Raw genomic sequence first — 25,707 nt, forward strand, 5'->3', positions numbered from 1 at the left:
GGGGGAAGGGGTGGGGGAAGAGGAGGGGGAAGGGGTGGGGGAAGAGGAGGGGGAAGGGGTGGGGGAAGGGGTGGGGGAAGAGGAGGGGGAAGGGGTGGGGAAAGAGGAGGGGGAAGGGGTGGGGGAAGGGGTGGGGGAAGAGGAAGGGGTGGGGGAAGGGGTGGGGAAAGGGGAGGGGAGGGGAAGCGGAGGGGAAGGGGGAAGGGGTGTGTGTGTGTGTAACATTACCCTGTGTTTCACTGTGTGTGTGTGTGTGTGTGTAACATTACCCTGTGGTTCACTGTGTGTGTGTGTGTGTGTGTGTGTGTGTAGCATTACACTGTGTGTGTGTAACATTACCCTGTGGTTCACTGTGTGTGTGTGTGTGTGTGTGTGTGTGTGTGTGTAGCATTACACTGTGTGTGTGTAACATTACTCTGTGTTTCACTGTGTGTGTGTGTGTGTGTGTGTAACATTACCCTGTGGTTCACTGTGTGTGTGTGTGTGTGTGTGTGTGTGTGTAGCATTACACTGTGTGTGTGTAACATTACTCTGTGTTTCACTGTGTGTGTGTGTGTGTGTGTGTAGCATTACACTGTGTGTGTGTGTGTGTAACATTGCCCTGTGTTTCACTGTGTGTGTGTGTGTGTGTCTGTAGCATTACACTGTGTGTGTGTAACATTACTCTGTGTTTCACTGTGTGTGTGTGTGTGTAGCATTACACTGTGTGTGTGTGTGTGTGTGTGTGTGTGTGTAACATTACCCTGTGTTTCACTGTGTGTGTGTGTGTGTGTGTGTAACATTACCCTGTGGTTCACTGTGTGTGTGTGTGTGTGTAACATTACCCTGTGGTTCACTGTGTGAGTGTGTGTGTGTGTGTGTGTGTGTAACATTACCCTGTGGTTCACTGTGTGCGTGTGTGTGTGTGTGTGTGTGTGTGTGTGTGTGTGTGTGTGTGTGTAACATTACCCTGTGGTTGTGTGTGTGTGTAACATTACCCTGTGGTTCTCTGTATGATTGGATACATTGCCTGTAACATTACAATGTCGAAGTTCGAACACTGCAGTTAAGAAACAGGCCCTTTCGCCCACAATCTCTGTATTGGCCGTGGTGCCATTTAAAATGAACTCCATCTGCCCACATGTGCTCCATATCCCTCTATTTCCTGACTGTGCATGTGTTTGTCTAAATGCCCCTTCAACATTGCTGACGTATTTGCTTCTCCCACCTCCCTGGATGTGGGTCCCACACACCTACCACCCTATGTATGAACAATCTTTCCTTTCAACATTCCCCTGTAAATCATCCCCTTTAAACATTCCCCTCTCAGTTTAAATCTGTACTGGCTACTATTTGACATTTCCATCCTGAGATAGAGGCTCTGACAATTCACCCTCTCCACGCCATTTGTAATTATATATGTTTCCATCATTCCCTGACAGCACTGCACAATACAACTGACCTCTGTGCTCTTGTAGTACATCAGATCATTTTATTCTCTTCTCATCAACTGTACCTTGTAGGATCTACAATGTTACTTTGACCTGATACGATGTCGATATGTTCGTTTCAATGCTTTTATTTGCTGATACATTTTCACTTCTTGAACTGCAGAGATAGAAATGGATTTAATTTTAAGAGTTGAGTACTCTTCCATGCATTTTTAATAACCACATTGGTTTTCAGCACTTCCAGTATGATCACAGAAAGGTTCTGTTGCAAACATCACATCGAAAACAGATAAAGGCTCAACACACAGGTTGTTGTTGTGGTTCTGTTTACCGAGCTAGAAGTTTTTGCTGCAAACGTTTCGTTCCCTGGCTAGGGAACATCATCAGTGCTATTGGAGCCTCCTGTGAAGCGCTGCTTTGATGTTTCTTCCGGTATTTATAGTGGTTTGTTCTTGCCGCTTCGGGTGTCAGTTTCAGCTGTAGTAGTTTGTATGTGGGGTCCAGGTCGATGTGTCTGTTGATGGATGTTCTTGCCGTTTCCGGGTGTCAGTTTCAGCTGTAGTGGTTTGTATATGGGGTCCAGGTCTATGTGTCTGTTAATGGAGTTTGTGGATGAATGCCATGCCTCTAGGAATTCCCTGGCTGTTCTCTGTCTGGCTTGTCCTATTATGGTAGTGTTTTCCCAGTCAAATTCATGTTGCTGGTTGTCTGAGTGTATGGCTACTAGGGATAGCTGGTCGTGTCGTTTTGTGGCTAGCTGATGTTCATGGATGTGGATTGTTAGCTGTCTTCCTGTTTGTCCTATATAGTGTTTTGTGCAGTCCTTGCATGGTATTTTGTAAACTACGTTAGTTTGGCTCGTGCTGGCTATTGGGTCCTTTGTTCTAGTGAGTTGTTGTCTGAGTGTGGAAGTTGGCTTGTGTGCTGTTATGAGTCCTAAGGGTCGCAGTAGTCTGGCTGTCAGTTCTGAGACGCTCCTGACGTATGGTAGTGTGGCTAGTCCTTTTGGTTGTGGCATGTCCTCGTTCCGTGGTCTATCTCTTAGGCATCTGGTGATAAAGTTGCGTGGGTATCCGTTTTTGGCGAATACCTTGTATAGGTGTTCCTCTTCCTCTTTTCGCAGTTCTGGTGTACTGCAGTGTGTTGTGGCTCTTCTGAATAGTGTCCTGATGCAGCTTCGTTTGTGTGTGTTGGGGTGGTTACTTTCATAGCCAGGGAACGAAACGTTTGCAGCAAAAACTTCCAGCTCGGCGAACAGAACCACAACAATGGACACCCGAGCTACAAATCTTCAACCAGACTTTAAACACAGGTTGTTAGCACATATTGAGCAATGCGGTTGACTTGATGAATTGAGCAACATTGGTATTCGTGATTGTGTCTAATTATTGATATGTTCAGAACAGGAGTAGGAAGAGGCAATTCAACCAGTCAAGCCTCACACTGCAATATGAAAATGGTTAATCAGTACCTTTTATCCATCTCCCCTGTGTGCCACTGGTAATTAGAAATCTATCAATCTTTATCTTAAATATACTCAAAGACTGAGCTTCCCATCTGAGGAGTTTCACTTCTTGCAATAAAGGCTATGCACAAGTCAGAATGCAGCCAGAATAATAAATTCCCAATTTCCAATTCATAAGCTTCACTACAATGTTTTACTTACTGTGCATGATGTAGAAGAGGATAAATACAAACACAGGAAATACGTAGATCAGTACAACTAGTAAGCTCCTTATAATTAAACGTTTGCGCTGATATTCACACTTTGTAGCTGGGAACAAACAGAACAAAAATGATAGCGGGAACACCGAGAGAGAAAGATAACATTATATAAAATATAATTTCTTCCTGAACTCCAGATAATTGGTCCTTATCAGCACATTGTAAGAGTTAATGTCACATATAAATCATAACAAATAATTTAGGGTGGCTCAGTGGTTAGCACTGCTGCCTCACAGCGCCAGGGACCCGGGTTCGATTCCAGCCTCGGGTGACTTGTCCACGTGGAGTTTGCACGTTCTCCCTGTGTCTGTGTGGGTTTCCTCCCACAGACCAAAAGGTGCGGGTTAGGTGAATTGACCATGCTACATTGCCCGTGGTGTTCAGGGATTTGCAGGTTAGATGTGTTCGGGGAAATTTAGTGCAATAGGCTAGGTAAATGAGTTAGTGTGGGTTTGTTGGGCCAAATGGCCTGTTTCCACACTGTATGGGTTCTATGATTTTAAAATCTATGTTTAAAGAGTCTGTACACGTGCAGCATATAAAGATATAAATATCAAATCTGTGTGTAAAGATAAATATCAAATCTAGTTGACACAGGGACTTAATGTACAACAGAGACATGAATATTAAACATAGACCAAATGGACAATATGACAATCTGCAGATAATGGTGTAAAGTCTACCTTTTTTATTTTTCTGTACTTTTGATTGTGGAGTGAAACAGGAAAATAACAATTTTGAAAATCAAGGGTTGCTGCATTTTTAAAAACAAGTAACCAGACCATCATTTTGAGCATTGTTTATACAGCTGGAGAATGTTATCTCTCTCCATTTATCTCTCCACTCTGCAGGCACCCTCCCTCTATTCCTGAGGAAGGGCTCTGGCCCGAAACGTCAATGTTCCTGCTCCTCGGATGCTGCCTGACCTGCTGTGCTTTTCCAGCACCACTCTGATGTAGACTCTGGTTTCCAGCATCTACAGGCCTGGTTTTTAACCATGGTTGACACGGTTGGAAGCCCCTGGAATGAGAGAGGAGCTGGATCCTGAATGCTGATACAACTGGAGCTGCAGCTGACTTAGCCTGTGGACTTGTGACGAGTGGTTGATGTTGTTGACCAGCTGCTGCTTACCTCACAGTGGTGTAATTTCCTCCCAGGGAGCTGAACAGCTTGTGGGTGTGAGCGCTAGAGGGTGAAGGGGAGCTCTGGAGTAAAAGCCATCCCAACCCTGAAGGGAGCCATTGTATTGTCATATTTGTTGCCATGAGCTGTGACTTTTAATTAACAAGTCAGCGACCTTTACACAATATGAACCAGTCATGAAATGCTTTCTTCAACAAAGTAAAAGCATTTGAGAAGGAAAACCAAGGAGCAGTGTCTGATCAGTGACAGGATCAGTTCAGCAAACCTTGGGACAGGGGTCACTGACCTGCTCCCCAGTCTCTCCCCCCACCCATATCATCCATGTTTTTAAAATGTTTTCTGTCTATCTAAGTGTAAGCCGAGAATGAACTTGATAAAGAGGTTAGAGTTTTAACCTGTTCTGTTGACAGTTTATAATTGGAATTGTAGTTGGAATCTGTTTATTTGTAACAAATAGTAATTCTTGTTAAATACAGAGCTGAAAATGTGTTGCTGGTTAAAGCCCAGCAGGTCAGGCAGCATCCAAGGAACAGGAAATTCGACGTTTCAGGCAAAAGCCCTGAATTTCCTGTTCCTTGGATGCTGCCTGACCTGCTGGGCTTTAACCAGCAACACATTTTCAGCTCTGATCTCCAGCATCTACAGACCTCACTTTTTACTTGTTAAACACAGTCAACTTTGGTCTAAACAACAGGTACATTGGGAAGTTCTCCTATTTTTTAAGATCTTTACCCTTTCTGACCAACTCCAGGAATAGCAGGGCTTGATGTGTGACCCCATTGAGCTGTAACAGTAGAGGTATCAATCATAAACAAACCCTAAATGGGAAAATAGTGCAAAGAATAAATCTTGCACAAAGTTCCTGATGGGAATCCGTTCCACACAACCATCCCTGATGTGATAAAAACTGCGATTTCAGGAGGTGAAGACTTTTTCTGTGTTCAGGTTTCCCCCCAGTCCAAATGGAAATAGTAAGGAGTCTAATGTATGACCTGCTTTTATTCGATCCTAATATCTCAGCTACTCACCAATTTGTTTTGATCGATAAAGTAAGGCGATTGAAATTACCACCGAAAGAATTCCACAAACAAACAAGATCAAACAGTGAACTGTCAGGAGAGAAAATAATTAAAATTAGCCTGCTCCGTGTGGAAAAGATTAATTATAATACATTCCTGATCGTTAAATACACCGGACATGAATCTCTCCACATGAAGTAGTCTCTGTCTCCTACAATCTTCTCCAGACCTTACTGGGAGGTCCTGTCTCCTACAGACTCAGAGAGGAAAGCTGCCCACCTGGTTCCAAGGTCTGTCCCCAATAAGCAGGACCTCAAAACTGCCAGAATTCCAACTACCTGTCCGGGAAGGAAAGCCAAGTGTCATGGCACATTTCACAACATTCCCGTGGATGGCTTCTTCCCAAGGTTGATCCTCAGGCCTTGTAACTGCATCCATCCCTTTGGGTGAAGGGACTTCCTTGCTCCTTATCTCACCAGCCATCACTACCACTCATCGTCACCTGAATACAACATCACCCCCATCCCCCAAAGGCACTCCCAAACGGTTCCATTTCTCACACTCATGGATCTCTTCCTTCTCCCCTCACAGTAGAAGAGAACACGGACGACGAGGGAAAAGCCGAGGACTGAAGATGCTCATTCGGTCATTCCCACTGCAGAGGAGGCAGCTCTGACATATTGGCAGCTTCAGCTGTCTATTCACCTGACAAAGGAGCAGTGCTCCGAAAGCTGGTGATTCCAAATAAACCTGTTGGACTATAACCTGACTTTGTTTACAAACTGACACATCACACCAGGTTAGAAACAGCTCCCTCCCCCTCTCCCTCTCCTCTCATTCAGGAGGAACAAGACTGACTGGAGGGCATCAGTCAACTGCCAACAGAGTTAGAGAACAGATACTTATCTGAGCACGTGTAGCTTATAGGATCATAAATATTAAACAGAGACTATCACCTTGGGAACACCACCCCCTGCAAGTTCCCCTCCGAGCCCCTCCCCATTCCGACTTGGAAATATATCGGCTGTTCCTTCAGTGTGGCTGGGTCCCAATCCTGGAATTCCCTCCCTAAGGGACATTGTGGGTCTACCCACAGCACACGGACTGCAGCGGTTCAAGAAGGCAGCTCACCCCCACCTTCTCAAGGAGGGGGCAACTAGGGACAGGGGCAGTAAATGCAGCTCACCCCCACCTTCTCAAGGGGCAAGTAGGGATGGCCATTAATGCTGGGCCCAGCCAGCGATATCCATGTCACATGAGAACATTTTTTAAATCCCCATGTCCCCTGAGAAAATAAAAAACATCCCCAATCAGAAGTACTAGACTTACCATTAATGGTTAAGAACGACGGAATATGGTTTGTATTCAGACTGAGAAAGAGGATGGAAACATAGATGATCACTGCTACACACATCAAACACCCGAACCCTGCGATCCATCTGTACATGGTGGAGAAGCCTGAGAAAGGGACAGAATCGAGGTCTTGGTGAAATCAAAGTGTGGTCAGACAGATCCAGTTCTGCACCCTCATAAACATCGATTCTCTTCAGGAACATTGCATGGTGCATCTTTGAATTAAACATTCAACACATTGTCAAAGAGAAGCAGATTTGTTTTATTCATTAGTGGGATGTGGATGTCACTGACTGGGCCCAGCATTTCTTTCCCCTCCTTACTTGCTCCTTGAGAAGGTGGGGGGGGTGAGCTGCCTTCTTGAACCGCTGCAGTCCATGTGCTGTGGGTAGACCCACAATGTCCCTTAGGGAGGGAATTCCAGGATTGGGACCCAGCCACACTGAAGGAATGGCGATATATTTCCAAGTCGGGATGGTGAGAGGACTGGAAGGGAACTTGCAGGGGGTGGGGTTCCCATATATCCGCTATCCTTGTCCTTCTAAATGGAAAGGCTCATTGGATTAGAAGGTGCTGTCTCAGGATCTTCAGTGAATTTCTGCAGTGCATCTTGTAGATGGTACACACTGCCCTGTGAGTGGCTTGAATGTTACAGGGATTCACTGCTGCCTCACAGCGCCAGGGACTTGTGTTTGATCCCACCCTTGGGCCACAGTCTGTGTGCAGTTTAGACATTCTCCCTGAGTTTGGATGGGTTTCTCCCGGGTGCTCTGGAAGAAACACAGTGAGTGATTCAAATCTGGAACTACAGAGTGCAGGAGAAACAGGTTTAATCATGGTTTTTCAAAAGAATCGGATCAAGTTAAGACCATCAGATTTTTTTTTTTGTTTTTCTCATTTTTGGTTTGGAACTGTGAGATGCAGCTAAGAATTGAACTTGGAACAGGAGCTTGTTTTTAAGAGAACAGAAGGCTGAAGTTTGCTGTTGGGAACTATGCTGATAGATACGGCAGGTTAAGTAATGCTCTAAGAACATTATAAATGCTTTGCCACCAGGTTTTGAAATACTCTAGGAATGACAACTGGTTGGATTTTGAATTGATCAATCCAGGGAGGGCTGTTGCTAACCACCATGAATGCTGAAAAAGAAAAAAACAAAGTGGGAACTGGCTCTGACTATGTTTTCGGCAAGAGCCTATTTTTTGACAGACTCTGCCAGACTGGGAGATTTTATTTTAAACTGGTTTTGCTTTCTCTAAGTCAAATATCACACGACACTGGGTTATATTCCAACAGGTTTATTTCAAACCACACGCTTTCAGAGCATCCACTCTGAGGAAGGAGCGGGGCCTCAGAAAACTCACAGTTTAAAATAAACCTGTTGGATTCGAACTGGTGTCATGTCGCTTTTGACATTGTCCAACACATCATTGCTTTCTCGAGTTATTGACTTATTGCAAGTTTTGAGAAAAGAACCCCAGTCTGTACGAAAGAAGTGAGAACCCTCCAGAGAGTCTGTGGGAGCTGTTGGCATTGACCAGTGATTTTGGAATTGAAGTAGAAGTGCTAAATGCTGTATTACAATCCATCATCCAAAGAGTTCATGAAGCCTTGTTTTCATAGTTGAAACAGCAATCAAACTGGCAAACTATCATTCTTTGATTTTCTGTTTTAATTTATCCTTTAACTGTGTTTGTCTATCTGCTGTAGTGATTGTAATGAGGTCAGTTAGCGGGACCTGATGGAAGGTGAGCTCCCTGATTGAGGCTGTTAACCCGACCCAACCAGGGAGCCCTGGTCGACATATAGAAACGGCAAGTTGATACTGGCCACTGGGGTGTTTTCCTATCTCCCTGGTGGTGGAAATTGAATAAAGGTTCGTGCACTTACACACACCATGGGTGCTGGGGAAAAATAAGCACTACTGCAGTTAGGCAATAGTGTGGTGGTTAATAAAAAAGAAAAAAAAATGAGAAGAAAGAAGAGAAAGAAAAAAACGGTGAGTGTCAGACATACTGACATTCTGGGGGCTGACTCTGAATGACACAATACTAAAGTCAAGGACTTTTCTTGTGTAAATAAAGGGTGCCTTGGTTGCAGATACTGCCTTCTATGGAGTTATTTCAGTGGCGATGAGAGTAAAGGATGATCCTGAAGAAACTTGCTCGCAACAGTCATTTTTACGTCATGCCTTTGTTTGGAAGCTTGACCCGTCCAACTCTGGAGTCGAGCGCTGGGCCCAGCATGTGGAAAGGATGCATTAGTTTGTCCTGGCTAATGACATTGTGGTAGATGAAAAGCGGTGAGTAATTCTCCTGACAGCCTTCAGACCTGCAGCTTTTTCTGTTATTAGGAGCCCAACATCCCCTCAGGCCCCTTTCAAGAACCAGCAGACATAATTAAGGAATATTACTACCACAAGCCTCCTCCAATTCTGAGATGCCGTTGTTTTTACTTGACAATTCATAAATCAGGAGAATGCATATTGGGATTTTGGATTAGGTTAAGACGAATGGCCGCTGTGACTTTACTTCAATCCTTAATGAGATGCTTAGAGACTGTCTGCTATGTGGCATGAGTGATGTATCAATGCAAAAACACCAATTAGCTGAAGCCCAACTGGACTTCAAACAGGCACTATAATTGGCTTTATCATTGGAGGATGCAGCAGGTGGAGCATATCGGTTGCAGGGTATTCCAATGGAAATGGACACCCTCACCAGTCCGATAGAGTTTGGGGAACATTACCTGGGTGTAGGCAATCGCATAGCCTCACTCAGTCCTGATCAGACAGACAACAAAGCAAGCCTTGAGCAAACAGTGGACATTTTCTTCAAGATCTGGGCCGGGAAGCCATTGTAGTTGCTGCAGGTATGCGGACTCAAGTCAGCAGGGAACTTGCTCATTTCCTAAGAGTCAAACGGGACCTGAAATATGGAGCAGCTCCATACCACCCACCATTGAAAGGCCTGGCAGAAAGCACAGTCCAAACTCTGAAGGCCAACAGCCTCGCTAGATACCAAGCTATCACAATTCTTATTTGATTTTCAGATCACCCCACATACAACCACAGAGATAGCACCAGCAACGTTGCTAATGGTTAGAAGATTCCATACCAGGGGGCTGAAATGGCATTGGGAATGCTGATGCTGAACACAAGAGTCCACCAAGTGAAAGAGACACTTCAGATACAGGGGACAAAGTTTAGTGTAAGAATCATGGAAATGGCCATGCATGGGGAAGAGGCAAGGTCAAAGCGAGGTCAGGACCAGTGACATATAAAGTCCAGGTAAATGAGACGGTCCTCAACTAGCCCCTGGGCCTATAAAAGCTGCAAACTTCAAAATGGTGCAGGATCAGAACATGCCTGCCCTCAGGCCGCCAGAGTTAATTAATTAAATTCCTTTCCGTCAAGCTTTGGTGAGGCTTCAGGATCAGAAATGGACATGATGGATGTACCCATCTCGACACCTTTAGCACCAGAAGGAGAGAACGAAATTCTACCAAGGTGTTCCTGGCACACGAGGCAAGTTTCCCAAACATTACACACCACCTGGGTCAGAGGAACCTGGCTCAGTGCGTAAATACACAAGATGACTCTCCAAGGTAAAGGAGCAGCTGATGTCCTTGGGCACAGAGGGGGACGGATGGAGGAATGGTAACCAGGCCAACCAGCTGGGTGTCACAGAATCGGAGGCTCTTGATTTGGAGCTGTAACACTGGTCCAATCAGGGAGCCCTGGCTGACATACAAACTAGGTAAGTGTCAGAGATGTTGACACTCTGGTAGCTGACCCTGAATAAGGCAGTACTAAAGTCTAAGGCTGTTAGTGTGTAAATAAAGGATGACCTGCCAACAGGTACCAGCCTCTGTGAAGTTATTTCAAACAAGAGTCTATATTCAAAGCAGATTGGGCTTAGATTGTAGTTATCAATTAAATTGCATAGTCGTTTGTATGCCTCCGAAGTTGCATTCTTAATAATAATTGTTACTTTTATTTGTTTAAACTTGGTGTCTAAAATCTACTATTTGTAAAGTCTTATCAGGAAACATTGATCAAGTTTGAGGGTCATTGAATGTTCTAAGGTGGCCATCATGTTGCAAATTCACTGATAAAAAGGCTGATCTAGTTTAGCTTGCTAGCCCTGTGCTGTAATTTGTCAGGCTATAGGAAGAAGGCAGAGAATAGGATGTGCAGAGAGCTTGTATAAAACTGATGGGCCAGATGGCCTCCTTTTGTGGTGTATCCTTTTGCAATGATAAACCAGCCAGGAATGTCTCTGGGCTGCACAATGTCAGCAGCAGATGGGAATACACATGTGCATCAGGGCAGCAGTGGAAGAGAATTTTAAGATTAACAAGACAGACAAATACAAAATATTCAAAATGTATTCATCTAAATGTAACAGGCAATGACCAACATGGATTTTGGTCCACATGTTCCTCCTGTGCTAGTAACAGGAAATGAAGATCCTGCACTATGTCCATCTCTAAGAAACACAATATCCTTCACCCACCCCAGTCTGAAACGTACTTTCATGATCTATCTATGAAGCTTGAATGAGGTATCATCAATGTGCAGTTTGATAGCAGGAGCCACAGGCTGGAGCTGATCGTAGCCAGTGTGTACTTAGACATCAGTTAAACAGGCCACTTACCCGACTCAAATACAGCCAGAAGACTTGCAGTCAACAGGCAAGTGAAAGATACAAGTTCAAAGGTCATAAAAATGACTGTAAATTCTCTCTTCTGGTCCGGACCTGTGAATGCAAACCCAAAGTGTGCGAAATGAATATCAACAACCAATGTTTTGATGTGGAAATAACCAAATGCTTTTTACATTATAAACGAATACCTCGGGATCTCTTTAAGGCTTTGTATGTGACAGCTTCCACACATAAGGAGGTCAAACTGCTAACGAGTGCCATGGTAGATAACAAAAAGATAGAGATAACAATGAAGAGAATCTCTGAAATGTGAAAATAACATGAATTGATTACAGAGAATTGGACATGCATAAGAGAGTGCAAGGAGAAATGGTATGGATCAACCTATTGTGGATGTTCCTTCTGTTACTTTAACCTGAGGGCAGTGAAGAGTCCACTGCATTGCTGTGAGTTTGGAAAGATATGTAGGACAGGGATGAATTTGGTGTCAATGGGGCTAAGTATTCACAGTTCAATACGACATCACAAACTGCAACACCATGGCAATACTCCGAGAACTGAAAATGTGTTGCTGGAAAAGCGCAGCAGGTCAGGCAGCATCCAAGGAGAAGGAGATTCGACGTTTCGGACACTCTGAGAACACATACTGAACTTCTCTGTGTTGCCTGAAGTGTTCCCATTTTCCCTTCAGACATAATTTGGCCTTCTATCAGCCCTGAACCAAGAGCACATTTCATCTCAAACTTCAGAAAAAGGAAAGGAATTTCACCAAATGAAGGTAACTTTCACCAGGAAGAGAAAAACTAACAAACAGCAGAGTGAGAATATGAAACCCCACCCAATATCTGAGTGTGAAACTACACAGTAATGTGAGAATATTACTGTTTGGCCCTCCCACTTGTCAGATAGTGAAAGTACCCAGCAGAGAGACTGCAAAGGAATCTGGGTGTCTCAGTACAGGAATAACAGAAGTTTAGTTTCTGGGGAACCAGATTGCATTGGTTTTGTGAAAGAGACTGAATAAAATAAACATTTGCAATAGAAAGCTGGCCTCACGGTGATTGTATACTATTGTCGATTGTTTTGTAAAAATATACCAAGCTCATTAATGCCCTTTAGGGAAGGAAATCTATCTGGTCGGCTTTACGTGGGATTCCAATGCAACAGCAATTTGGTTGACTCTTAACTGACCTCTAGGTAAAAACAATGACCGCAGATGCTGGAAACCAGATTCTGGATCAGTGGTGCTGGAAGAGTACAGCAGTTCAGGCAGCATCCAACGAGCAGCTAAATCGATGTTTCGGGCAAAAGCCCTTCATCAGGAATACAGGCAGAGAGCCTGAAGGGTGGAGAGATAAGCGAGAGGAGGGTGGGGGTCGGGAGAAAGTAGCATCGAGTACAGTGGGTGAGGGGATGAAGGTGATAGGTCAGGGAGGAGAGGGTGGAGTGGATAGGTGGAAAAGGAGATAGGCAGGTAGGACAAGTCCGGACAAGTCATGGGGACAGTGCTGAGCTGGAAGTTTGGAACTAGGGTGAGGTGGGGGAAGGGGAACTGAGGAAGTCCACATTGATGTAAGGCAGAGGAATTGGGAATACAGGATGGCATTTTTGCAAGAGATAGGGTGGGAAGAGGTGTAAAAATGCCATCCTGTATTCCCAATTCCTCCACCTTACATCAATGTGGACTTCCTCATTTCCCCTTCCCCCACCCCACCCTAGTTCCAACCTTCCAGCTCAGCACTGTCCCCATGACTTGTCCGGACTTGTCCGACCTGCCTATCTCCTTTTCTACCTATCCACTCCACCCTCTCCTCCCTGACCTATCACCTTCATCCCCTCCCCCACTCACCCACTGTACTCGATGCTACTCTCTCCCCACCCCCACCCACCTCTCGCTTATCTCTCCACCCTTCCAGCTCACTGCCTTTATTCCTGATGACGGGTTTTTGCCCGAAACGTCGATTTCGCTGCTCGTTGGATGCTGCCTGACCTGCTGTGCTCTTCCAGCACCACTGATCCAGAATCTTAGCTAACCTCTGACCAATTAGGGATGGGCAGTAAATGTTGGTCTAGCCAGCATCAGCACCCACATCTCATCAACAAATGAATACAAATGCTGCCAAACAATGGGGTCCTACCGTCAGATCTGAGGAAGTGTGAGTTGCTGCTACTGCTGACCTCGTTTTTCACGATGCAGGTATACACACCACAGTCTGAGACATCCATGTCTCGAATGAGCACAGTGCTGTTATCAAATTCGAACCTGGTGCGGCTGTTGTTGAGAACACGGTTATCCTTTTGCCAGACGTAGCTACTCACTTTTGTATCTCTTATAAGGCAATTCAGCTGAACATAATTCCTGATGTAGGATGGATACTGAATGATCTGGGGTGTTCGGAGCTTCTCTGTCAAAGACAAAAGCAAGTCACAAGGGATGAAGCAAGCAAGCGTGAATATTATCGCAGAGTGCAGCTCAAGGCAAGGTATGGTCTTGGGAATCTGGTGGATATCAGCATTTTGAGGGTTAATTTTAAGTGTTTATACCCTTTTAAAAGCTCATCTTTTAGCATTTAACTAGAATTGACCTTAAAATTTGAGTTTCTTTCAGTCTGTGTCAGGGACAAACAAGCTTTCTATCAGAGAGGCACACGGGGTTTGTTAATTATGCTGTTCCTCAGAACAGGTTTTTCTAGTCAGCAATTCTGCATTGGTGCTGTACAGTTTCAGATTGTTTAATAACAGGGATCTTGCTAAGTGCACAAATTAAGCAGTACAGAGGTAGCAAGCTCATCATTCAACATAGCTCGAGACAATGTAAGATCTTTGGAAATTGGGGCAGTAACGCAGAAGATCATGTTCTAATCACAATGGGTAGGATCCAGCAGCCTAATCAAATTCACCAAAGTGGTGGTGTTACATCATTCTCGGGGATGAGAGAAGACAGGACACTTGGCGTCTGCCGGTGTGGACTTGTTGGGCCGAAGGGCCTGTTTCCACACTGAAAGTAATCTAATCATTTTTGGGGGGCTACGAAAAGACATGAATCCTGAATTCTCAATAATCATTTCAACAACATCAGGCAATCCATCTGTTTGCCTGCGAAAACATTTAGTTGGGGTACAGTGTAGAAGGTGTCGGTTGGGTACAGTGTAGAAGGTGTCAGTTGGGTACAGTGTGGAAGGTGTCAGTTGGGTACAGTGTAGAAGGTGTCAGTGGAGTACAGTGTAGGAGGTGTCAGTTGGGTACAGTGGAGAAGGTGTCAGTTGGGTACAGTGTGGAAGGTGTCAGTTGGGTACAGTGTGGAAGGTGTCAGTTGGGTACAGTGTAGAAGGTGTTAGTTGGGTACAGTGTAGAAGGTGTCAGTTGGGTACAGTGTAGAAGGTGTCAGTTGGGTACAGTGTGGAAGGTGTCAGTTGGGTACAGTGTAGAAGGTGTCAGTTGGGTACAGTGTGGAAGGTGTCAGTTGGGTACAGTGTGGAAGGTGTCAGTTGGGTACAGTGTAGGAGGTGTCAGTTGGGTACAGTGTAGAAGATGTTAGTTGGGTACAGTGTAGAAGGTGTCGGTTGGGTACAGTGTAGAAGGTGTTAGTTGGGTACAGTGTAGAAGGTGTCAGTGGAGTACAGTGTAGGAGGTGTCAGTGGAGGACACTGTAGAAGGTGTCGGTTGGGTAGAGTGTAGAAGGTGTCAGTTGGGTACAGTGTAGAAGGTGTTAGTTGGGTACAGTGTAGAAGGTGTCAGTGGAGTACAGTGTAGAAGGTGTTAGTTGGGTACAGTGTAGAAGGTGTCAGTGGAATACAGTGTAGAAGGTGTCAGTTGGGTACAGTGTAGAAGGTGTCGGTTGGGTACAGTGTAGATGGTGTCGGTTGGGTACAGTGTAGAAGGGGTCAGTTGGGTACAGTGTAGATGGTGTCGGTTGGGTACAGTGTAGAAGGTGTCAGTTGGGTACAGTGTAGATGGTGTCGGTTGGGTACAGTGTAGAAGGTGTCAGTTGGGTACAGTGTAGAAGGTGTCGGTTGGGTACAGTGTAGAAGGTGTCAGTTGGGTACAGTGTAGATGGTGTCGGTTGGGTACAGTGTAGAAGGTGTCAGTTGGGTACAGTGTGGAAGGTGTCAGTTGGGTACAGTGTAGAAGGTGTCAGTTGGGTACAGTGTAGAAGATGTCAGTTGGGTAGAGTGTAGAAGGTGTCAGTTGGGTACAGTGTAGAAGGTGTCGGTTGGGTACAGTGTAGAATGTGTCAGTTGGGTACAGTGTAGAAGGTGTTAGTTGGGTAGAGTGTAGAAGGTGTCAGTTGGGTACAGTGTAGAAGGTGTTAGTTGGGTACAGTGTAGAAGGTGTCAGTTGGGTACAGTGTAGAAGATGTCAGTTGGGTAGAGTGTAGAAGGTGTCAGTTGGGTACAGTGTAGAAGGTGTCGGTTGGGTACAGTGTAGAAGGTGTTAGTTGGGTACAGTGTAGAAGGTGTCAGTTGGGTACAGTGTAGAAGGTGTTAGTTGGGTACAGTGTAGAAGGTGTCAGTGGAGTACAGTGTAGAAGGTGTTAGTTGGGTACAGTGTAGAAGATGTCAGTGGAGTACAGTGTAAAAGGTGTCAGTTGGGTACAGTGTAGAGTAAGTTGGGTAGAGTGTAGAAGGTGACAGTTGGGTACAGTGTAGATGGTGTCAGTTGGGTAGAGTGTAGAAGGTGTCGGTTGGGTACAGTGTAGATGGTGTCGGTTGGGTACAGTGTAGAATGTGTCAGTTGGGTACAGTGTAGAAGGTGTTAGTTGGGTAGAGGGTAGAAGGTGTCAGTTGGGTACAGTGTAGAAGGTGTTAGTTGGGTACAGTGTAGAAGGTGTCAGTTGGGTACAGTGTAGAAGATGTCAGTTGGGTAGAGTGTAGAAGGTGTCAGTTGGGTACAGTGTAGAAGGTGTCGGTTGGGTACAGTGTAGAAGGTGTTAGTTGGGTACAGTGTAGAAGGTGTCAGTTGGGTACAGTGTAGAAGGTGTTAGTTGGGTACAGTGTAGAAGGTGTCAGTGGAGTACAGTGTAGAAGGTGTTAGTTGGGTACAGTGTAGAAGATGTCAGTGGAGTACAGTGTAAAAGGTGTCAGTTGGGTACAGTGTAGAGTAAGTTGGGTAGAGTGTAGAAGGTGACAGTTGGGTACAGTGTAGATGGTGTCAGTTGGGTAGAGTGTAGAAGGTGTCGGTTGGGTACAGTGTAGATGGTGTCGGTTGGGTACAGTGTAGAAGGGGTCAGTTGGGTACAGTGTAGATGGTGTCGGTTGGGTACAGTGTAGAAGGTGTCGGTTGGGTACAGTGTAGAAGGTGTCAGTTGGGTACAGTGTAGAAGGTGTCGGTTGGGTACAGTGTAGATGGTGTCGGTTGGGTACAGTGTAGAAGGTGTCGGTTGGGTACAGTGTAGAAGGTGTCAGTTGGGTACAGTGTGGAAGGTGTCAGTTGGGTACAGTGTAGAAGGTGTCAGTTGGGTACAGTGTAGAAGGTGTCAGTTGGGTAGAGTGTAGAAGGTGTCGGTTGGGTACAGTGTAGAAGGTGTCAGTTGGGTACAGTGTAGAAGGTGTCAGTTGGGTAGACTGTAGGTGTCAGTTGGGTACAGTGTAGATGGTGTCAGTTGGTTACAGTGTAGAAGGTGTCAGTTGGGTAGAGTGTAGAAGGTGTCAGTTGGGTAGAGTGTAGATGGTGTCAGTTGGGTACAGTGTAGAAGGTGTCAGTTGGGTACAGTGTAGATGGTGTCAGTTGGGTACAGTGTAGAAGGTGTCAGTGGAGTACAGTGTAGAAGGTGTCAGTTGGGTACAGTGTAGAAGGTGTCGGTTGGGTACAGTGTAGATGGTGTCGGTTGGGTACAGTGTAGAAGGTGTCGGTTGGGTACAGTGTAGAAGGTGTCAGTTGGGTACAGTGTGGAAGGTGTCAGTTGGGTACAGTGTAGAAGGTGTCAGTTGGGTACAGTGTAGATGGTGTCAGTTGGGTAGAGTGTAGAAGGTGTCGGTTGGGTACAGTGTAGAAGGTGTCAGTTGGGTACAGTGTAGAAGATGTCAGTTGGGTAGAGTGTAGAAGGTGTCGGTTGGGTACAGTGTAGAATGTGTCAGTTGGGTACAGTGTAGAAGGTGTCAGTTGGGTAGACTGTAGGTGTTAGTTGGGTACAGTGTAGATGGTGTCAGTTGGTTACAGTGTAGAAGGTGTCAGTTGGGTACAGTGTAGAAGGTGTCAGTGGAGTACAGTGTAGAAGGTGTTAGTGGAGTAAAGTGTAAAAGGTGTCAGTTGGGTACAGTGTAGAGTAAGTTGGGTAGAGTGTAGAAGGTGACAGTTGGGTACAGTGTAGATGGTGTCAGTTGGGTACAGTGTAGAAGGTGTCGGTTGGGTACAGTGTAGATGGTGTCGGTTGGGTACAGTGTAGAAGGGGTCAGTTGGGTACAGTGTAGATGGTGTCGGTTGGGTACAGTGTAGAAGGTGTCGGTTGGGTACAGTGTAGAAGGTGTCAGTTGGGTACAGTGTAGAAGGTGTCGGTTGGGTACAGTGTAGATGGTGTCGGTTGGGTACAGTGTAGAAGGTGTCAGTTGGGTACAGTGTAGAAGGTGTCAGTTGGGTACAGTGTGGAAGGTGTCAGTTGGGTACAGTGTAGAAGGTGTCAGTTGGGTACAGTGTGGAAGGTGTCAGTTGGGTACAGTGTAGAAGGTGTCAGTTGGGTACAGTGTAGAAGGTGTCAGTTGGGTAGAGTGTAGAAGGTGTCAGTTGGGTACAGTGTAGAAGGTGTCGGTTGGGTACAGTGTAGAATGTGTCAGTTGGGTACAGTGTAGAAGGTGTTAGTTGGGTAGAGTGTAGAAGGTATCAGTTGGGTACAGTGTAGAAGGTGTTAGTTGGGTACAGTGTAGAAGGTGTCAGTTGGGTAGAGTGTAGAAGGTGTCAGTTGGGTACAGTGTAGAAGGTGTCAGTTGGGTACAGTGTAGAAGATGTCAGTTGGGTAGAGTGTAGAAGGTGTCAGTTGGGTACAGTGTAGAAGGTGTCGGTTGGGTACAGTGTAGAATGTGTCAGTTGGGTACAGTGTAGAAGGTGTCGGTTGGGTACAGTGTAGAAGGTGTCAGTTGGGTACAGTGTAGAAGGTGTCAGTTGGGTAGAGTGTAGAAGCTGTTAGTTGGGTACAGTGTAGATGGTGTCGGTTGGGTACAGTGTAGAAGGGGTCAGTTGGGTACAGTGTAGAAGGGGTCGGTTGGGTACAGTGTAGATGGTGTCGGTTGGGTACAGTGTAGAAGGTGTCGGTTGGGTACAGTGTAGAAGGTGTCGGTTGGGTACAGTGTAGAAGGTGTCGGTTGGGTACAGTGTAGAAGGTGTCGGTTGGGTACAGTGTAGAAGGTGTCAGTTGGGTACAGTGTGGAAGGTGTCAGTTGGGTACAGTGTAGAAGGTGTCAGTTGGGTACAGTGTAGAAGGTGTCAGTTGGGTACAGTGTAGAAGATGTCAGTTGGGTAGAGTGTAGAAGGTGTCAGTTGGGTACAGTGTAGAAGGTGTCGGTTGGGTACAGTGTAGAAGGTGTCAGTTGGGTACAGTGTAGAAGGTGTCAGTTGGGTAGACTGTAGGTGTCAGTTGGGTACAGTGTAGATGGTGTCAGTTGGGTACAGTGTAGAAGGTGTCAGTTGGGTAGAGTGTAGAAGGTGTCAGTTGGGTAGAGTGTAGATGGTGTCAGTTGGGTAGAGTGTAGAAGGTGTCAGTTGGGTACAGTGTAGATGGTGTCAGTTGGGTACAGTGTAGAAGGTGTCAGTTGGGTAGAGTGTAGAAGGTGTCAGTTGGGTAGAGTGTAGATGGTGTCAGTTGGGTACAGTGTAGAAGGTGTCGGTTGGGTACAGTGTAGAAGGTGTCAGTTGGGTATGGTTTAGAAGGTGTTAGCTGGGTGTGTGTAGAAGGGGTCAGTTGTGTACAGTGCAGAAGGTGTCAGTTGGGTACAGTGTAGAAGGTGTCGGTTGGGTACAGTGTAGGAGGTGTCAGTTGGGTATGGTTTAGAAGGTGATAGTTGGGTACAGTGTAGAAGGTGTCAGTTGGGTACAGTGTAGAAGGGGTCAGTTGGGTACAGTGTAGAAGGTGTCAGTTGGGTATGGTTTAGAAGGTGATAGTTGGGTGCAGTGTGGAAGGTGTCAGTTGGGTACAGTGTAGAAGGGGTCAGTTGGGTACAGTGTAGAAGGGGTCAGTTGGGTAGAGTGTAGAAGGTGTCGGTTGGGTACAGTGTGGAAGGTGACAGTTGGGTACAGTGTAGAAGGTGTCAGTTGGATAGAGTGTAGAAGGTGTTAGTTGGGTACAGTGTAGAAGGTGTCGGTTGGGTACAGTGTAGAAGGTGTCAGTTGGGTACAGTGTAGAAGGTGTCAGTTGGGTAGAGTGTAGAAGCTGTTAGTTGGGTACAGTGTAGATGGTGTCGGTTGGGTACAGTGTAGAAGGGGTCAGTTGGGTACAGTGTAGAAGGTGTCGGTTGGGTACAGTGTAGAAGGTGTTAGTTGGGTACAGTGTAGAAGGTGTCAGTTGGGTACAGTGTAGAGACAGTTGGGTAGAGTGTAGAAGGTGTCAGTTGGGTATAGTGTAGAAGGTGTCGGTTGGGTAGAGTGTGGAAGGTGTCGGTTGGGTAGAGTGTAGATGGTGTCAGTTGGGTACAGTTTAGAAGGTGTCGGTTGGGTACAGTATAGATGGTGTCAGTTGGGTACAGTGTGGAAGGTGTCAGTTGGGTACAGTGTAGAAGGTGTCGGTTGGGTACAGTGTAGAAGGTGTCGGTTGGGTACAGTGTAGAAGGTGTCAGTTGGGTACAGTGTAGAAGGGGTCAGTTGGGTACAGTGTACAACGTGTCGGTTGGGTACAGTGTAGATGGTGTCGGTTGGGTACAGTGTAGAAGGTGTCAGTTGGGTACAGTGTAGATGGTGTCGGTTGGGTACAGTGTAGAAGGTGTCAGTTGGGTACAGTGTAGAAGGTGTCAGTTGGGTACAGTGTGGAAGGTGTCAGTTGGGTACAGTGTAGAAGGTGTCAGTTGGGTAGAGTGTAGAAGGTGTCAGTTGGGTACAGTGTAGAAGGTGTCAGTTGGGTAGAGTGTAGAAGGTGTCAGTTGGGTACAGTGTAGAAGGTGTCGGTTGGGTACAGTGTAGATGGTGTCGGTTGGGTACAGTGTAGAAGGTGTCAGTTGGGTACAGTGTAGATGGTGTCGGTTGGGTACAGTGTAGAAGGTGTCAGTTGGGTACAGTGTAGAAGGTGTCAGTTGGGTACAGTGTGGAAGGTGTCAGTTGGGTACAGTGTAGAAGGTGTCAGTTGGGTAGAGTGTAGAAGGTGTCAGTTGGGTACAGTGTAGAAGATGTCAGTTGGGTAGAGTGTAGAAGGTGTCAGTTGGGTACAGTGTAGAAGGTGTCGGTTGGGTACAGTGTAGAATGTGTCAGTTGGGTACAGTGTAGAAGGTGTCAGTTGGGTACAGTGTAGAAGGTGTCAGTTGGGTAGAGTGTAGAAGGTGTCAGTTGGGTAGAGTGTAGATGGTGTCAGTTGGGTACAGTGTAGAAGGTGTCAGTTGGGTACAGTGTAGAAGGTGTCAGTTGGGTAGAGTGTAGAAGGTGTCAGTTGGGTACAGTGTAGAATGTGTCAGTTGGGTACAGTGTAGATGGTGTCAGTTGGTTACAGTGTAGAAGGTGTCAGTTGGGTAGAGTGTAGAAGGTGTCAGTTGGGTAGAGTGTAGATGGTGTCAGTTGGGTACAGTGTAGAAGGTGTCAGTTGGGTACAGTGTAGATGGTGTCAGTTGGGTACAGTGTAGAAGGAGTCAGTGGAGTACAGTGTAGAAGGTGTTAGTTGGGTACATTGTAGAAGGTGTCAGTGGAGTACAGTGTAGAAGGTGTCAGTGGAGTACAGTGTAAAATGTGTCAGTTGGGTACAGTGTAGAGTAAGTTGGGTAGAGTGTAGAAGGTGACAGTTGGGTACAGTGTAGATGGTGTCAGTTGGGTACAGTGTAGAAGGTGTCGGTTGGGTATAGTGTAGATGGTGTCGGTTGGGTACAGTGTAGAAGGTGTCGGTTGGGTACAGTGTAGATGGTGTCGGTTGGGTACAGTGTAGAAGGGGTCAGTTGGGTACAGTGTAGATGGTGTCGGTTGGGTACAGTGTAGAAGGTGTCGGTTGGGTACAGTGTAGAAGGTGTCGGTTGGGTACAGTGTAGAAGGTGTCGGTTGGGTACAGTGTAGATGGTGTCGGTTGGGTACAGTGTAGAAGGGGTCGGTTGGGAACAGTGTAGATGGTGTCGGTTGGGTACAGTGTAGATGGTGTCAGTTGGGTACAGTGTAGAAGGGGTCGGTTGGGAACAGTGTAGAAGGTGTCAGTTGGGTACAGTGTGGAAGGTGTCAGTTGGGTACAGTGTAGAAGATGTCGGTTGGGTACAGTGTAGAAGGTGTCAGTTGGGTACAGTGTAGAAGGTGTCGGTTGGGTACAGTGTAGAAGGTGTCAGTTGGGTACAGTGTAGAAGGTGTCGGTTGGGTACAGTGTAGAAGGGGTCAGTTGGGTAGAGTGTAGAAGGTGTCGGTTGGGTACAGTGTAGAAGGTGTCAGTTGGGTAGAGTGTAGAAGGTGTCGGTTGGGTACAGTGTAGAAGATGTCAGTTGGGTACAGTGTAGAAGGTGTCGGTTGGGTACAGTGTAGAAGGTGTCGGTTGGGTACAGTGTAGAAGGTGTCGGTTGGGTACAGTGTAGAAGGTGTCAGTTGGGTACAGTGTAGAAGGTGTCGGTTGGGTACAGTGTAGAAGGTGTCAGTTGGGTACAGTGTAGAAGGTGTCAGTTGGGTACAGTGTAGAAGGGGTCAGTTGGGTACAGTGTAGAAGGTGTCGGTTGGGTACAGTGTAGAAGGTGTCGGTTGGGTACAGTGTAGAAGGTGTCAGTTGGGTACAGTGTGGAAGGTGTCAGTTGGGTACAGTGTAGAAGGTGTCAGTTGGGTACAGTGTGGAAGGTGTCAGTTGGGTACAGTGTAGAAGGTGTCAGTTGGGTACAGTGTAGAAGATGTCAGTTGGGTAGAGTGTAGAAGGTGTCAGTTGGGTACAGTGTAGAAGGTGTCGGTTGGGTACAGTGTAGAATGTGTCAGTTGGGTAGAGTGTAGAAGGTGTCAGTTGGGTAGACTGTAGGTGTCAGTTGGGTACAGTGTAGATGGTGTCAGTTGGTTACAGTGTAGAAGGTGTCAGTTGGGTACAGTGTAGAAGGTGTCAGTTGGGTAGAGTGTAGATGGTGTCAGTTGGGTACAGTGTAGAAGGTGTCAGTTGGGTAGACTGTAGGTGTCAGTTGGGTACAGTGTAGAAGGTGTCGGTTGGGTACAGTGTAGAAGGTGTCGGTTGGGTACAGTGTAGATGGTGTCAGTTGGGTACAGTGTAGAAGGTGTCAGTTGGGTACAGTGTAGAAGGTGTCAGTTGGGTACAGTGTGGAAGGTGTCAGTTGGGTACAGTGTAGAAGGTGTCAGTTGGGTACAGTGTAGAAGGTGTCAGTTGGGTACAGTGTAGAAGATGTCAGTTGGGTAGAGTGTAGAAGGTGTCAGTTGGGTACAGTGTAGAAGGTGTCGGTTGGGTACAGTGTAGAATGTGTCAGTTGGGTACAGTGTAGAAGGTGTCAGTTGGGTACAGTGTAGAAGGTGTCAGTTGGGTAGACTGTAGGTGTCAGTTGGGTACAGTGTAGATGGTGTCAGTTGGTTACAGTGTAGAAGGTGTCAGTTGGGTACAGTGTAGAAGGTGTCAGTTGGGTACAGTGTAGAAGGTGTCAGTTGGGTAGAGTGTAGATGGTGTCAGTTGGGTACAGTGTAGAAGGTGTCAGTTGGGTAGACTGTAGGTGTCAGTTGGGTACAGTGTAGAAGGTGTCAGTTGGGTACAGTGTAGAAGGTGTCAGTTGGGTAGAGTGTAGATGGTGTCAGTTGGGTACAGTGTAGAAGGTGTCAGTGGAGTACAGTGTAGAAGGTGTCAGTGGAGTACAGTGTAAAAGGTGTCAGTTGGGTACAGTGTAGAGTAAGTTGGGTAGAGTGTAGAAGGTGACAGTTGGGTATAGTGTAGATGGTGTCAGTTGGGTACAGTGTAGAAGGTGTCAGTTGGGTACAGTGTAGATGGTGTCGGTTGGGTACAGTGTAGAAGGGGTCAGTTGGGTACAGTGTAGATGGTGTCGGTTGGGTACAGTGTAGAAGGTGTCGGTTGGGTACAGTGTAGAAGGTGTCAGTTGGGTACAGTGTAGATGGTGTCGGTTGGGTACAGTGTAGAAGGTGTCAGTTGGGTACAGTGTAGAAGGTGTCAGTTGGGTACAGTGTGGAAGGTGTCAGTTGGGTACAGTGTAGAAGGTGTCAGTTGGGTACAGTGTAGAAGATGTCAGTTGGGTAGAGTGTAGAAGGTGTCAGTTGGGTACAGTGTAGAAGGTGTCGGTTGGGTACAGTGTAGAAGGTGTCAGTTGGGTACAGTGTAGAAGGTGTCAGTTGGGTAGACTGTAGGTGTCAGTTGGGTACAGTGTAGATGGTGTCAGTTGGGTACAGTGTAGAAGGTGTCAGTTGGGTAGAGTGTAGATGGTGTCAGTTGGGTAGAGTGTAGAAGGTGTCAGTTGGGTAGAGTGTAGATGGTGTCAGTTGGGTACAGTGTAGAAGGTGTCAGTTGGGTAGAGTGTAGAAGGTGTCAGTTGGGTACAGTGTAGAAGGTGTCAGTTGGGTACAGTGTAGAAGGTGTCAGTTGGGTATGGTTTAGAAGGTGTTAGCTGGGTGTGTGTAGAAGGGGTCAGTTGTGTACAGTGTAGAAGGTGTCAGTTGGGTAGAGTGTAGAAGGTGTTAGTTGGGTACAGTGTAGAAGGTGTCGGTTGGGTACAGTGTAGAAGGTGTCAGTTAGGTACAGTGTAGAAGGTGTCAGTTGGGTAGAGTGTAGAAGCTGTTAGTTGGGTACAGTGTAGATGGTGTCGGTTGGGTACAGTGTAGAAGGGGTCAGTTGGGTAGTGTAGAAGGTGTCAGTTGGGTACAGTGTAGAAGGTGTTAGTTGGGTACAGTGTAGATGGTGTCGGTTGGGTACAGTGTAGATGGTGTCGGTTGGGTACAGGGTAGAATGTGTCAGTTGGGTACAGTGTAGAAGGTGTCAGTTGGGTAGAGTGTAGATGGTGTCAGTTGGGTAGAGTGTAGAAGGTGTCAGTTGGGTAGAGTGTAGATGGTGTCAGTTGGGTACAGTGTAGAAGGTGTCAGTTGGGTAGAGTGTAGAAGGTGTCAGTTGGGTACAGTGTAGAAGGTGTCAGTTGGGTACAGTGTAGAAGGTGTCAGTTGGGTATGGTTTAGAAGGTGTTAGCTGGGTGTGTGTAGAAGGGGTCAGTTGTGTACAGTGTAGAAGGTGTCAGTTGGGTACAGTGTAGAAGGTGTCAGTTGGGTACAGTGTAGAAGGGGTCAGTTGGGTAGAGTGTAGAAGGTGTCGGTTGGGTACAGTGTGGACGGTGTCAGTTGGGTAGAGTGTAGAAGGTGTCAGTTGGGTAGAGTGTAGAAGGTGTTAGTTGGGTACAGTGTAGAAGGTGTCGGTTGGGTACAGTGTAGAAGGTGTCAGTTAGGTACAGTGTAGAAGGTGTCAGTTGGGTACAGGGTAGAATGTGTCAGTTGGGTACAGTGTAGAAGGTGTCAGTTGGGTACAGTGTAGAGTCAGTTGGGTAGAGTGTAGAAGGTGTCAGTTGGGTATAGTGTAGAAGGTGTCGGTTGGGTAGAGTGTGGAAGGTGTCGGTTGGGTCGAGTGTAGATGGTGTCAGTTGGGTACAGTTTAGAAGGTGTCAGTTGGGTACAGTATAGATGGTGTCAGTTGGGTACAGTGTGGAAGGTGTCAGTTGGGTAGAGTGTAGATGGTGTCAGTTGGGTAGAGAGTAGAAGGTGTCAGTTGGGTACAGTGTAGAAGGTGTCAGTTGAGTACAGTGTAGAAGGTGTCGGTTGGGTACAGTGTAAAAGGTGTCAGTTGGGTACAGTGTAGAGTAGGTTGGGTAGAGTGTAGAAGGTGACAGTTGGGTACAGTGTAGATGGTGTCAGTTGGGTACAGTGTAGAAGGTGTCGGTTGGGTATAGTGTAGATGGTGTCAGTTGGGTAGAGTGTAGAAGGTGTCAGTTGGGTACAGTGTAGAAGGTGTCAGTTGGGTACAGTGTAGAAGGTGTCGGTTGGGTACAGTGTAGAAGGTGTCGGTTGGGTACAGTGTAGAGTCAGTTGGGTAGAGAGTAGAAGGTGTCGGTTGGGTACAGTGTAGATGGTGTCGGTTGGGTACAGTGTAGATGGTGTCGGTTGGGTACAGTGTAGAAGGTGTCGGTTGGGTACAGTGTAGAGTCAGTTGGGTACAGTGTAGAAGGTGTCAGTTGGGTACAGTGTAGAAGGTGTCGGTTGGGTACAGTGTAGATGGTGTCAGTTGGGTACAGTGTAGAAGGTGTCAGT

The 25,707-nt window shown here is 46.4% G+C and overlaps 1 protein-coding gene across 1 annotated transcript in view; it reads right to left on the reverse strand.

Moving 5' to 3' along the window:
* Nucleotides 1–6,184: 6,184 nt before the first annotated feature.
* The window catches only part of LOC132832916 (uncharacterized), a 64,498-nt gene continuing 44,975 nt past the window's right edge, over nucleotides 6,185–25,707 (reverse strand). The window contains exons 2-6 of the mRNA XM_060851155.1: nucleotides 13,476–13,742; nucleotides 11,526–11,639; nucleotides 11,329–11,430; nucleotides 6,647–6,775; nucleotides 6,185–6,192 (exon numbers count right to left, since the gene is read on the reverse strand). Coding sequence (XP_060707138.1) covers nucleotides 6,185–6,192; nucleotides 6,647–6,775; nucleotides 11,329–11,430; nucleotides 11,526–11,639; nucleotides 13,476–13,742 — 620 coding nt within the window. The remainder of the gene's footprint in view (nucleotides 6,193–6,646; nucleotides 6,776–11,328; nucleotides 11,431–11,525; nucleotides 11,640–13,475; nucleotides 13,743–25,707) is intronic.

The sequence above is a fragment of the Hemiscyllium ocellatum genome, chromosome 35, assembly GCF_020745735.1.
Source record: "Hemiscyllium ocellatum isolate sHemOce1 chromosome 35, sHemOce1.pat.X.cur, whole genome shotgun sequence".
Taxonomy (NCBI): domain Eukaryota; kingdom Metazoa; phylum Chordata; class Chondrichthyes; order Orectolobiformes; family Hemiscylliidae; genus Hemiscyllium; species Hemiscyllium ocellatum.